The 12866-nt window shown below is 43.9% G+C and overlaps 1 protein-coding gene across 2 annotated transcripts in view; it reads left to right on the top strand.

Annotated features, from left to right (window-relative positions):
- Positions 1–6997, top strand: part of IMPDH2 (inosine monophosphate dehydrogenase 2) — a 28162-nt gene extending 21165 nt beyond the window's left edge. For both annotated transcript variants that reach the window (XM_061618820.1, XM_061618819.1), the window contains 5 exons: positions 3187–3330; positions 4818–4962; positions 5339–5482; positions 5740–5823; positions 6697–6997. In XM_061618820.1, the coding sequence (XP_061474804.1) occupies positions 3187–3330; positions 4818–4962; positions 5339–5482; positions 5740–5823; positions 6697–6718 (539 nt within the window). In that variant the 3' untranslated portion in view covers positions 6719–6997. The remainder of the gene's footprint in view (positions 1–3186; positions 3331–4817; positions 4963–5338; positions 5483–5739; positions 5824–6696) is intronic.
- The last annotated feature ends 5869 nt before the right edge of the window (positions 6998–12866 follow it).

The following is a 12866-nucleotide window of genomic DNA, read 5'->3' as shown; positions in this document are numbered from 1 at the left end:
GCACAGAAAGTGATAATTACATAGTTGCTTTACATAATTATTGTCTGTGCTTTATGCATTTCATTTCTGTCTAACCTCACTCTTCTGCATTCCTCCCTCCCTCTGCTTTGGGATATACCTGTCCACCAATTTAGGACTACACTTCATGCTTCTGATGAAGTGGACTCTGGTCCATGAAAGCTGATGCCATAATAAATTTGTTAGTCTTTAAGGTACCACAACACGCACTTCTTGTTTTTGGTGCAACAGAGTAACATGGCATCCCTGCTGGAAAACAAGACCTAGTGGACACTTTTGTCTACATTTTCATCCTTGCTACTTCCCCTCCTTACAGATTGGGTAAGGCTTCCCTTCCAGTTCCCTCATGCAACCCAGCCTTCCTCAGCCCCCTATGTTGGAAAATACACTTTGGGGATGGGGTAGGATTAGAAAATTGAGTAAGCTACTGATGAATCTGGCAAAACTGAGGATATAACCCAGAAGAAATGCAGACTCAAATGTCAGCTATTTCTCTTCTTCCTGTTGTGCTTGGCGTTCACTCTCTCCACTTATATCTTCCTATCCCTCCAATGCTGCAGATTCTCAAAGGATAGGTAATGTTATGATTTCTTTTTTTAGTAGCCCAATAAGGTCTATTTCGGTTTGAGTTAATATATCAAATGCATATTAAACCCTTAGCTAAAAACTTTAGTCGTTTAGGCCTGCCTGAAATGGGTAAAACAAATATTTGCCTTGTATTTTTACCACTGTGTGTTCTCATATGGCTGAGAACCATCCATCTTTCTATTCTCTCAGCGTGAAAGCTCTGTGAAACCCCAAAGCCTGCAAAGTCATCTGGTGGTCTAATCCCTAAATGTGTTTTAGGGTTAGATCCATAGTTCACTATTTCTTAGCCGCCTTTCACCATAAGACCCCAGAGGAGGTCACAAAAATACAGTATACAGAAAAAGAGATAAAACTATTCCAGATGGATCAGAGCAGTATAAATTCAGCAAAAGAGGTGGCCACACAAAAAATACATATGATGATAGTTGTAAAATGAAGATTCCAGGGGCATAGAACCTTTATGTTAAAGGATCTTGAGAAGCTGGACCAGGAAAAACTTTTTCTTGAGATCCTGAGAGAACTTCTGCCAATCAGCATAGACAACAAGATAGCTGCCTAAAACAGTGGTCTGCTAAATGTAAGGCAGTTCTTTGTATTCGTAGATATTATTTTTTTACTATAAAGCAGAGATATTTTCAAAAGAAAAGAGATGGTCCCGCCTACTTGAGCCTGCTCGCCACGAGCATGTGGCCCCTGAACTCTTCCCCTGTGGGAATGCGACCCTTGATTTTGAAAAGGTTACACACCCCTGCTTTAGCACAACAGTGAGTTTGTCTAATAAAAGACTTGACACCTGTTTGTGTCTCTTATTCTCTGGAAATCAGAATGGCAATGATGTTATTGTACCAAATTATTATGGCAAATTTCAAACCCTGCTTTGGAAGCCAACACCTTCTGTGCAAGTCGTGATGCTGGGAACTGGGGTGGTATGACTTGTGTCTCACTCTCTGGTACCAACATGCTAATTCATAAAGGGTTGGTCTCAACGTAGTTTTATATGCCATGTCAGAAAGCTCAGTTACCCACATGACCGGGTTTCTACTCTAGAGCGTAAGGTGTATGTGTATGTACGGCTGTATTGCTCTATAGGCTTGGAGCTCTTTAACATGGAAAAGCTGCTGTCAATGTTTGGCCACCTTGATGTTAACTCAGAAAAAGTGAGACCATCTCTTTAACACTGGTACTAACATTTCATCTTTATGGCAGCCCATTTCATGATTGATTTGAGTTCCAGTTCAATGCAGTTGATTTCAGTGAAAATTGAAACTAACTTTGCCAAGAATGAACAAGATTCCCTCTCTGGGCTGCCTATACTGATCCCTAGAAAGTGAAGGGGTATAAAATGACAGCTGAGGTGGTGCAAAAAGTGGTTTGTGTCAGGCTTGGTTTCTTGGTGAAGCACTGAGTGAGCTTTGGCAGTGCAGACAGGAACCCTGAAATCCTGCATTCAACAGGAAATTTGCATTCTGACTAATCTTGCATGGTCACAATCTCATCTGATATACTTTTCTGAGAAAAGGCTACCAATTATTTCTGAAACGGGGAGAGTCCTCTTTGGAGGAAAAGATGGGATACTTCTGACAGTTTTTATACATCCTTGGGTGTAAAGCATGCATCACTTCCAGACTGTACATCAAAGTGCTATGTGGGTAGAAACAGCAAATAACCACTCTAGGGCTAATTATTGGAATTAAGCACAAAAGAGCCCCTGATGAGGCATGGGTGTGTTCCGAAGGATTCCTTCTGCTAAGAAGCTTCTGCTTCCTGTGTCTGTTTCCTGAATCATCTTATGCTTTAAATGGAAATGGTTGAGGCCTAAACAGAGTCACCCTGTGTGTCAGGAGATAGTTGGCTTGGTAAGCTCCCATGTGTCCTAACCACCAAACCACAAGCAGGGTTTTTGTGTTTTACTCAGGGTGTCTCTGGTATTCTGGTTGGATGCCACACACAGCAGGATCAGTGAAACCCAAGATGGATCAATGTACTTGCATGAACTTTTATCTGCTCTGTGGGCTATTGCCCTCTGAGCTGTTCCAGAAGTCTTCTTTAGTCATTGGAACAGCATGTGAAGGATCAGGTGGAGGGGAAAAAGGCCCCCATCAGTCCCCCCCCCATGCCTTCCATCTTTAGCGTTGTTGGATTCAGGGAGGAAGATCTGCAACATGCTTCCTGTACAGGGAGACTTGCTTTTCTCTGTCTCATACTAAATAGGGTAGCTGAAACATACTATGTACTTTCTAAAGCCTAACATGCTAAAGATGGGGACGGATTGTCTTGTTTAAGAGGGCTACATTGGGCCAGACATTGATTGCTGCTTCTTAAACATAAGAACATAAGAAGAGCCTGCTGGATCAGGCCAGTGGCCCATCTAGTCCAGCATCCTGTTCTCACAGTGGCCAACCAGGTGCCTGGGGGAAGCCCACAAGCAGGACCCGAGTGCAAGAACACTCTCCCCTCCTGAGGCTTCCGGCAACTGGTTTTCAGAAGCATGCTGCCTCTGACTAGGGTGGCAGAGCACAGCCATCATGGCTAGTAGCCATTGATAGCTTCTTCTTCTTTTTCTGTCTCTGTGGAATTTAGTCTTAGCATGCGGAAGGCCTCAGGCCACAGCTGTCTACAAAGTGTCTGAGTATGCCCGGAGGTTTGGTGTGCCGGTGATTGCGGATGGCGGTATCCAGACTGTTGGACACATTGCCAAGGCTCTCGCACTTGGTGCTTCCACAGGTGAAATAGGGATTACAGATAAATTGCTTTTGGCTTTCATGGGTAATGATGATAATAATAACTTTCAGCGTTTTGGTGTGTACCTGGTATCTTCAAAAGCGCTGTGCCATTTTACTGCTAAGACATATCCTGCATGGGGCAGGTAATTACTGGAAAGGGACTGGAGCAAGTCTCGGCAAATTGCGATAGGCTGCACTGCATGTTCCACTGTGGAGAAACAGTGGTGTTACACACCTATACATACCTCTGGGAAACCAGACTGGCCAAGGTTTCCCATGTTTGGAATAACACATCCACTGTGGGAAGCTCTTACGTAACACTTATTGCCCTCCAGATGTTGCTGGACTACAACTCCCATCATCCCTGACTATTGGCCATACTTGCTGGAGATGATGGGAATAGGAGTCACAACAACATTTGGAGAAACACATTCCCCAACTCTGCTTTAAGGAGTACATCTGATAAAGCTGTGAAAGGGCTCAAAACTGATTGCCAATACTCCTCTCTGTAGTTTAGGCTGCTGCCGTGCAATTCACACAAGCAACTTTCTAAGAGTTGTGGGAAGTTAACTTATTTGGTAAAGGAACTCCTGTTAGGGACTTTCTATGATTCTAGTTTAGCGGTTTAGTACTAAATAGCACAGATAGCTACCATACATAAGTGTCCTAGGAAACAGTGTTTCAAACTTGGTCAGGGTGGGCTTTCGTAAATGAAGGGAGCCCCATTCAAGTAAGGGTGACTGGTGGCACACTAACCTTGGGGAGCCAGCAGGAGGCTGGATTGGGGCTAGGTATGGTTGTGGTATATGTAGCGTCCCCATTAAGTATATAATAGGAACACAGATTCTTTCATTGAATCCCTGCTCTGTCAAAAAGCAAAAAAATTGTAAAGAGGAGGCAGGGCTGGCCCCAGGCATGCCGGGGCCCCTGGGCATCAGCTTCCCCTGGCCCCTGGTGTGTGTGTGTGTGGGCCCCCACGCCCCCTCACCTGTCACCTGTCTTTTACCATTGCCATTAACCAAGATGGCGGCCACATTTTCCCTAAGGTGCTGAAGCCTCTGCTGCCATCTTGGTTGATGGCACGCGTGAGGGAAACCTCAGCTGCCATCTTCATTAAGGGCAATGCTAAAAGGCAGGAGACAGGTAAGTGGGGCAAGGGAATGGCGGGCAGGCGGAAGCTCCTGCCCTGCAATCTGTGGCTGCTGCTGTGGATTGTGGAAGGGGAGCTCAGGGGCCCCTCAGGAGCCCCTGTAGCTCCAGGAGCCCTCGGGCCAGTGCCCCACCTGGCCACCCTTTAGGACTGGTCCTGAGAGGAGGGACTGGTTCACATGAATATAGCTGGCTATATTTTACCTAGCCAGTTTCAAAGTTTATCCCCGTACCCCAGGTACTTGTGCTAGAACAGGCTGGAGGTCAAAACCAGTTCCCCTTCTCTTTACTTTCCATAGCATCTCAGACTATTGCTTTTGTTTTCTTTGTTGGCTCTAGTGATGATGGGCTCCCTTCTGGCTGCCACAACTGAAGCCCCTGGGGAGTATTTCTTTTCTGATGGGATCAGGCTGAAAAAATACCGGGGCATGGGGTCGCTTGATGCCATGGACAAGAACCTGGGCAGCCAGAACAGATACTTCAGGTAGGAGGTACTTGTACAGGGGCTGCTTGAAGGAGGGTACCAAGCTGAACTATATAAGCAAAATAATGCATGCAGACTGAGGAAGATGTAAAGCTGACATTCAGAGCTGCTGCTTCACCTTCACAATATTTTCTTCCACTGGAGGCTGATCAGACCCTAGCTTGAATACACTTCAGAAGCAATCAATCACAGACTTTTCTATCTAGGGCAGGTATTTGATAGCTTAGGTGGAGTAGGACCTACAGTGGATACTTTTTTGCTTTTTATTTTAACCACAAAAGTTGATTTCTTCATCTCTGAAGAAAGCTATCCGATTGGTTAAACAAGCCCAATTCTCCATTTCTCACAAGCCTTTCTTTTTCTTTGTGATTCTCAGTGAGACAGATAAAATTAAAGTGGCACAGGGGGTCTCCGGTGCTGTGCAAGACAAGGGCTCCATCCACAAGTTTGTGCCATACCTGATTGCTGGCATCCAGCACTCCTGCCAAGATATTGGTGCAAAGAGCCTAACGCAAGTAAGGTAAGAGCTTTCTCCCCACCCACCCCTTCTTTGTACCTTGGGGATTATGCTGTATGCAGAAGTCACATGAGTATGATGGAATAAATCCACTAGGCAGGACACACACAAAAATGTACACACACATGCATTCACTCCCATAAAAAACCCACACGTTGGTCAGCCCCCACCGTCATTCCTGTCCAGTGTTCCAAATATGTAGCTTTTTGTGGTGGATCAGAAAAAAAACCTCTCAGTCTTCTGCTGACTTTCATTGCCAGGGCCATGATGTATTCTGGAGAGCTGAAATTTGAAAAGAGGACATCATCTGCGCAAGTGGAAGGAGGGATACATGGCCTCCACTCGTAAGTTTTTATGTTTAGCATACCCATCTTGGGTAACCAGAGCACCTGCAAGCAGACACATGCAAAATGTTGCTTCCTTTTTAAAAAATAGAGCATTGGTTTACAGTTGTACTGAGTGTTTCCTGTCTGCAAGCATGTTGTGGCTGAAAAGCAGCACATACCTAGAACTAATTAAGATCCTGAATGCTTCTCTCCTGAATGTAGGGAAGCAACTAAGCTTTAGACAGTTTCAGCAAGGGCAGCCCATCCAATCACTTTCAGTTTTGGTGCTTCTGAAGTAGGACTAAAACATGATTTGTGTTTGCATCTGGTAACAAACACCAAAGTTGAAAAGATGGCAGTCAAGTGGCTGTGTTTGTTAGAAATATCCTAACCTGCTCAGAGAGGGCCAAATAGTGGTTCTTGCTGAGGGTCTGCCCTTGTTAGGTTTGGATTTTTAAAAAAATGTTCAGTACTCTTTTAACTGTCTTGAGAGTTTCTTCTCATACCCATTACTCGTATGTGTTTGAGGGCGGGGGTGGCTCATCACCCTCAAACAAGCCCATAGTCGCAAGGTAATCATACAAATGTTTGGGAGCAAACACCGTGGGATTAGTTGTTCTTTTGAAGAAACAGTAACTACAGGGCCTCAATCTGGACTATGATTCTGGCCTAGATTGGGGCCCGTAGCAGGATTAGTTCTGAGTAATATGTATGTATATGAGTTGCCCACAGCTTTTTCTCCTTTAAAATGGCTCCTGGGGTTGTAAGCAGGGGAGTGGAATTAAAAGTGGCCACCGATTTCTTTAAGGGTTTGCTTATTCGGTAAATGTTAGTCCTCATTGTTACTTCCAATGAATCTCAAGTAACTTGAATTTTCCTTCTCTTCCCTAGATATGAAAAACGCCTTTTCTGATGACGGTCCCTTGCATCTTTCCAGAGCCTCGTTTTTGCCCTATGGTCCCTGGCCTACGCTGCCAAGATCATGCACTGCTCCCTTCACAGAAGTGCCATTTTGCTGGAGGGGTGGAGCGTATTGCAGCATCCACTGCATTATCAGCTGCTTTGACCAAGGGCTGAAGATAACGCATCAGCCTATTCCAGAAGTAGCGTCAGCAGAATGAGGCTCTTGAGAGGGGCCGTGTATATATGTTTTTTACAATAAAACAGAGGAGAGAGGGCCTCTTCAAACTTTCTCCTTGTGTAATTACAGCTATTTGACAGATTCAGCCTGTCTTTTCCTTTGGTAGTGAATAATTGGAGCAGGCATTTTCAAACTGTACTGCTGAGCTTCTACATAGGAGCACCCAGACATACATTTTTGTTTTTAGAACTCCATTGTGTGGTTTTTTTCTCACCCCCACACAATTATTTCACAGCCTCTGCTGTGCCACACACACGTCATTACTCACTGCTGAAGTCATGTTCCATCTGCTTCTTCCATCCACCAGATGCTGGAGCATGTCTTTTTGCACACTCAAGAGGCATGTTTTACTAAGGAACTGGTTAATAGTGAATTCTTATAAGAGTGTAAGAGGTGCGTCTCTTGGTTGTTCATGATCCTGCCTTTCATTCTTTTAAGATAAGGGTGGGGAACCCTTGGCTCCCCAGGCAGTTTTGGGAAAGTCATGGCCACCTGCGGGGCGGGGCTTTAAAGAACGATCAGGAACTTAAAGTGGTCTCCTGATTGTTGGTGGAGGGAGGCATGCTCCCAACTGCCCATTAGCTGATAGGCTGTAGGAGTGCCCTTTGCTCAAGAAGGAGGAAGCAGTTTCTGTTCAATGGAAACTGCTTCTCCCACCCTGCGCTGCTCTTTGAAGCTGCCCCATGCAGCTCCTTTCCACCTCCAATGTTGGTAGGAGTGGGGGCTTGTGGTGGAATCTTTTTGGTACTGGTCAAGCAGTTAGTCTACTCTAAGCATTATAAGAGCACTATAAAATATATATATAGTTCTCCCAAAGGAAGGATTTAGAAGTGGAGTCCCTCACGGATCAGTACTGGGACCTGTATTTTTTAATTTGTTCATAAATTATCTAGAGTTAGGAGTGAGCAGCAAGATGGCCAGGTTTACTGATGATACTAAATTGCTTAGGTTTGTTAAAACAAAAAGGGATTGCGAAAAGCTCCAAAAGGATCTCTCCAAACTGAGTGAATGGGCAGTAAAATGGCAAATCCAATTCAATGTAAACAAGTGTAAAGTTATGCATATTGGAGCAAAAAAATCTTAATTTCACATATTTGCTCTTGGGGTTTGAACTGGTGGTGACTTACAGGGAACAAGACCTTGGGGTTGTAGGGGATAACTTGATGAAGGTGTTGACCCAGTGTGAGGCAGCTGTGAAAAAGGCAAAATTCCTTGTTAGGGATCATTAGGAAAGGTATTGAAAATAGAACTGCTGATATCATAATGCTGTTATATAAATCTATGGTTTGGCCACATTTGGAAAACTACTGTTTTGGTAGCCTCACCCCAAAATGGATATTGTGGAGCTGGAAAGGTTCAGAAAAGGACAACCACAATGATCAGGGGGATGGATCAGCTCCCTCTATGAGGAAAGGCTGCAACCTTTAGGATTTTTTAGTTAAAAAAAAAGGCAAATAAGAGGTGACATGGTAGAAGTGTATAAAATTATGCATGGCATGGAGAAGTGGATAGAGAAACTTTTCTCCTGTCGTAACACTAGAACTCGTGGGCATCTAATGAAGCTGAATATTGGAAGATTCAGGACAGACAAAATAAAGTACTTCTTCACACAGCTCATAGGTAAACTATGGAATTCACTTCCACAAGTGGTAGTGTTGGCCACCAACTTGAATAGCTTTGAAAGAGGGTTAGACAAATTCATGCAGGATAAGGCTATTGGTGGCTACTAGCCATGATGGCTATGCTCTGCCTCCATAGTTGGGAGACAGTAAGCTTCTGAATAGCAGTTGCTGGAAACCACGAAAGGGGAGAGTGCTCTTGCACTCGGGTCCTGCTTGCAGGCTTCCCTCAGGCATCTAGTTGGCCACTGTGTGAACAGGATGCTGGACTAGATGGGCCATTGGCCTGATCCAGCAGGCTTTTCTTACGTTCTTATCCTTGTATAAACAGGTTACTGACTTCCTAAAGCCTTACCTAACCAAAACAACAGCAAATAAGGCTAGTAGCTTAAGTTTACCAGGTTTAATATATGGCATCGCATCCCTTTACTATCCATATTTGATATGCCTAACAGTGAACGTTCAGGAAACACAAAAGCCTGGATGTTTGAAGTGTTTCAACTAAAATATAGTGGTGCACCATTCCCAATTTCCTAGAATCCTTCTGTTCCACTTTTTTCTCTTCATATCATTTAACATGCTGTATGTTCATTTTAAATTGTACTTTTTTCAGGTTAACAGGAATGTGTTAACTAGTATTTTGAAGTTATGACAAACTGGCATGTGTACACAAGATGGTAAAAGTCTCTATCCTGTGACCTTCCAGATATTGTTATGACTACAACTTTGATCATTCCTGACCACTGGTTATGCTAGCTGGGGCCACTGGGAGTTATAGTCCCAACCCCATATCTGGAGAGCCACTGGGTAGCTATCCCTGCTCTAAAATATGATCAAAATAAGAGGTCTTATTAAGACACACCTCCAAACACATATCAAACCCAACATCAATGAGTTTGCCCAGTGTTTCAAAATCATGTTTACAGCATGTATTTCTCAGCATCTTTGTAAAATAGAGAATATTTTAAAAATTATTTTACAGTGATCCAGCAGGCACTTCTTAAGTTATAATCATGTCGATTTTAAAAAAATACTAGGAAGTGCAGGTGTCTGAATCCTGGCAAAGAAACTGATATCCAGTGTTTGAAAATGATGCCTGTGGGTTAGAGGAAGTGAAGGAATGAAGAATGGAATGTGTTAGGTGAGACATGTAAGTAGGTAATTAGAAGAGGTCGATGGGGTGCCACTTTGCAAGGGCAGCACTGGTTGGAGAATACCCACACACAGTCAGGAAAATCTTTTAAAAAATGGTTTCTATGGAAGATCACACATTTGGATGCTCTCCTTAATACATATGCACTATGCCTGTGTGGTATGCCCGCACATGCTTTATTATTAAGGTTGGAACATGGTACTCAAGTCCCTCTAAAGCAGCAGGTGGGTGGGTGAGTAGGCTTCTGGAACCTTTTTTAGACTACATTGTAAATACAAATCATCTACAGTTCTACTGTCCATAAGAACATAAGAAGAGCCTGCTGGATCAGGCCAATGGCCTATCTAGTCCAGCATCCTATTTTCACAGTGGCTAACCAGATGCCCATGGGAAGCCCGCAAGCAGGACCTGAGTGCAACGGCACTCTCCTCTCCTGTGGCTTCCAGTAACTGGTTTTCAGATGCATATTGCTTCTGACCATGTAGGCAAAACACAGCCATCATAGCCATTGAGAGCTTTTTTCTCCCTGAATTTGTCTAATCTTTAAAGGCATCCAAGTTGGTAGCCATCACTGCCTCCTTTGGGAGCGAATTCAACAGTTTAATTATACTGTGTGAAGAAGTTCTGTTTTTTGTTTGTCCTGAATCTTCCAACATTCAGCTTCATTGGATGCTCCATGTTATAAGGGAGAAAAAAGTTCCTCTATGCCATGCATAATTTTACCTCTGACTCCCCTTTTCTCTAAGCTCTAAAAAGCAAAAAGAACCGTCTCTGAAGAAAGGAGTAGAAATTATTCTCAAACTATTTGCTTATGGTTTCTTTATATGCTTTGGTAGGGCTTTCCTTCTACCCCCAGTACCTCTACTAACATTTTCTACATAACACAGCACCACCTCATGCTTCAACCTACTATCTGAAGTACATCTTGAGAAGCTGTGTTAGATCCCTCCATTTGAGAATTGACTACTAATTGGCAGCAGCTCTCCAGAATTTGCCTAGGGTCTTTCCCAGCCTCTGCCTGGGGGTGGCAAGGAATGAATCCAGCCCCTTTAGCATACAAAACATGAATTCTACTTCAGACCTACAGCCTTTCACCTACAACTCTGCACATTCAGGAAATCTTGCAGAGAATGACGACTAATACATCCCTCACACTTTAGCTTCAGAATCCTAGTTTAAAGGCCACCACCTCCCATCCCCCCCCTCCAAGTAGCTGGTATTTAAAGCAGGCACTTCGCACTGGCAGCCAGCATGGCCAATAACCAGGGATGATGGGAGTTGTAGTCCAACATCTGGCTGGTTACAGGTTAGCCACCCCTGCTGTGAAGGGACAAGTAAAATTGCACTCATATGCTTTTGCCAAGGCTTTGAGAATGCAATCTGACCTCTTAGGAGGTTTATCTAAATGAACTCCTTCAAGAACTGAGCTGTTCTTGCCAGAGCCTGTGGAAAGATCTGCAGCAGGCAAAAGCAACCACCTGTTCAAAGTCATTATTCTTAATGTCAAGCCTTTTAAGGAACCAGAGGCAAATCTAATCTTTCCAGGAAGTTCTCTTCTGCAGAAGTGAAGACCCAGTTCAAAGCGGTTAAACATATTTTCCCCATACACATATTTTCTCTTATTTACTACTCAGGACCTGCAATTTGTGGTGAATAATTCAAAATAAATGAAAGTCACAGAATGCGTAATTATGACGATCCCTGCTGTTGGTGATGGCCACTAGTTTAGATGGCTTGAAAATGGAATTTAGATAAATTCATGTTGAGCAGATCCATCAGTATTTCTTAGGGTAACTAAATGGAAGCCTCTTTGGGCAGAGGCAGTGTACCTCTGCATACCAGAGGTTGGAGCCAAACACCACAAGAAGGCTGACTTGTACGCGTCCTTGAAACATCTTGTCTAGCTACTGTTGGAAAAAGAACAGTGGATTAGACTGGATCCTTGAGCTGTTCCAGCATAGCTCCTCTTAGATTGCAGTCCTGGGCCGCTTTAGATGGGTGTAACCCAATATGGGTGAGTAGACATGTACAGGATTGCACTGTTAATGTGACCTGTTTCTGCTGCCTTGCCATCTTTTACTGTAATCTACAAAACAGTGCTAGCCTCTCATCTGGGGGCTTCTGGGACTGAGGCAGGATATCTCCAGAGCCCCAACTTGGCATTTAATGGCAAACAACCACTCAACAAAAGCATTTCCTTTCCTCTGCTTTTGTGTAACATTTGAACTGCCTCCTTTGAATGAATAAATGTTCCAGAGCTATCAAGGAGGGAATGTTGATAGCCAAAGCACGCTAGAATTCCTTGTTCACATAGATACGGGCTGTTGCCACCAAATAAACTTCAGGTCCACAGTGAAGCAAAAGTGTAAAAAAAGGAATGTAACAAACAAGCCTGTGTTGGCAAACACATCACACGGCTACATTCTTTAGGTCTTAGATTCTAGACAATGGAATAGGGTATGTCTCACTCAGGTGGCAGCTGGCTTTGCTGTTGTGTAATGCTTGAAATGTACCCAAGTCCCCATCTGAATCAGATTGCTGCATTATTCCCATGGTTCGACATCCGTTTTCTATCACTCCTCCATACTAATGCAAAGTTATTAAGGATATACGTTGTTCAGTTTGCTTCATAATATTCTGGGTGATGCACATTCAGAGCCAACGGGCTGTGTGGGGGAAACCTCAATTCAAATCTTTTCTCAGCCTACCTCACAGGACTGTTGGGAGAATTTTTAAAAAATCACATCTCCCACCTTAAGCATCGGGGGGGGGGGTAGGGCGCAGAAATGCAGTTCACTCTGGTCCTCAACAAAATGCTTTGTAAAGCACACAATGGGGAGAAAGGCTGACTGGCTCAATGTATACACAACAGGGCTTAAGATGCCTGTTTCTTTCCCTTTGCATAGAAACGTCCAACTCCCATATAGCAGAAGTAGATTCTTAAGAAGAGTCACATTAACGATTGTGTCATCCCCCCCTTTATACCAGGAGAGAGGAACCTTCTCCCCATGATGTTAAACTACAACTCCATCATCCCTAGCAAGCATAGCCAATGGTCAGGGATGATGGCAGTTGTAGTTCAGCAAAATCTGGTGGGTGAAAGGTTCCCGATACCTGCTTAACACAGAGGGAAAACGCACACACATAG

The sequence above is a fragment of the Rhineura floridana genome, chromosome 3 (genome assembly GCF_030035675.1).
Source record: "Rhineura floridana isolate rRhiFlo1 chromosome 3, rRhiFlo1.hap2, whole genome shotgun sequence".
Taxonomy (NCBI): domain Eukaryota; kingdom Metazoa; phylum Chordata; class Lepidosauria; order Squamata; family Rhineuridae; genus Rhineura; species Rhineura floridana.
This window is presented reverse-complemented; position numbering and strand designations above follow the sequence as displayed.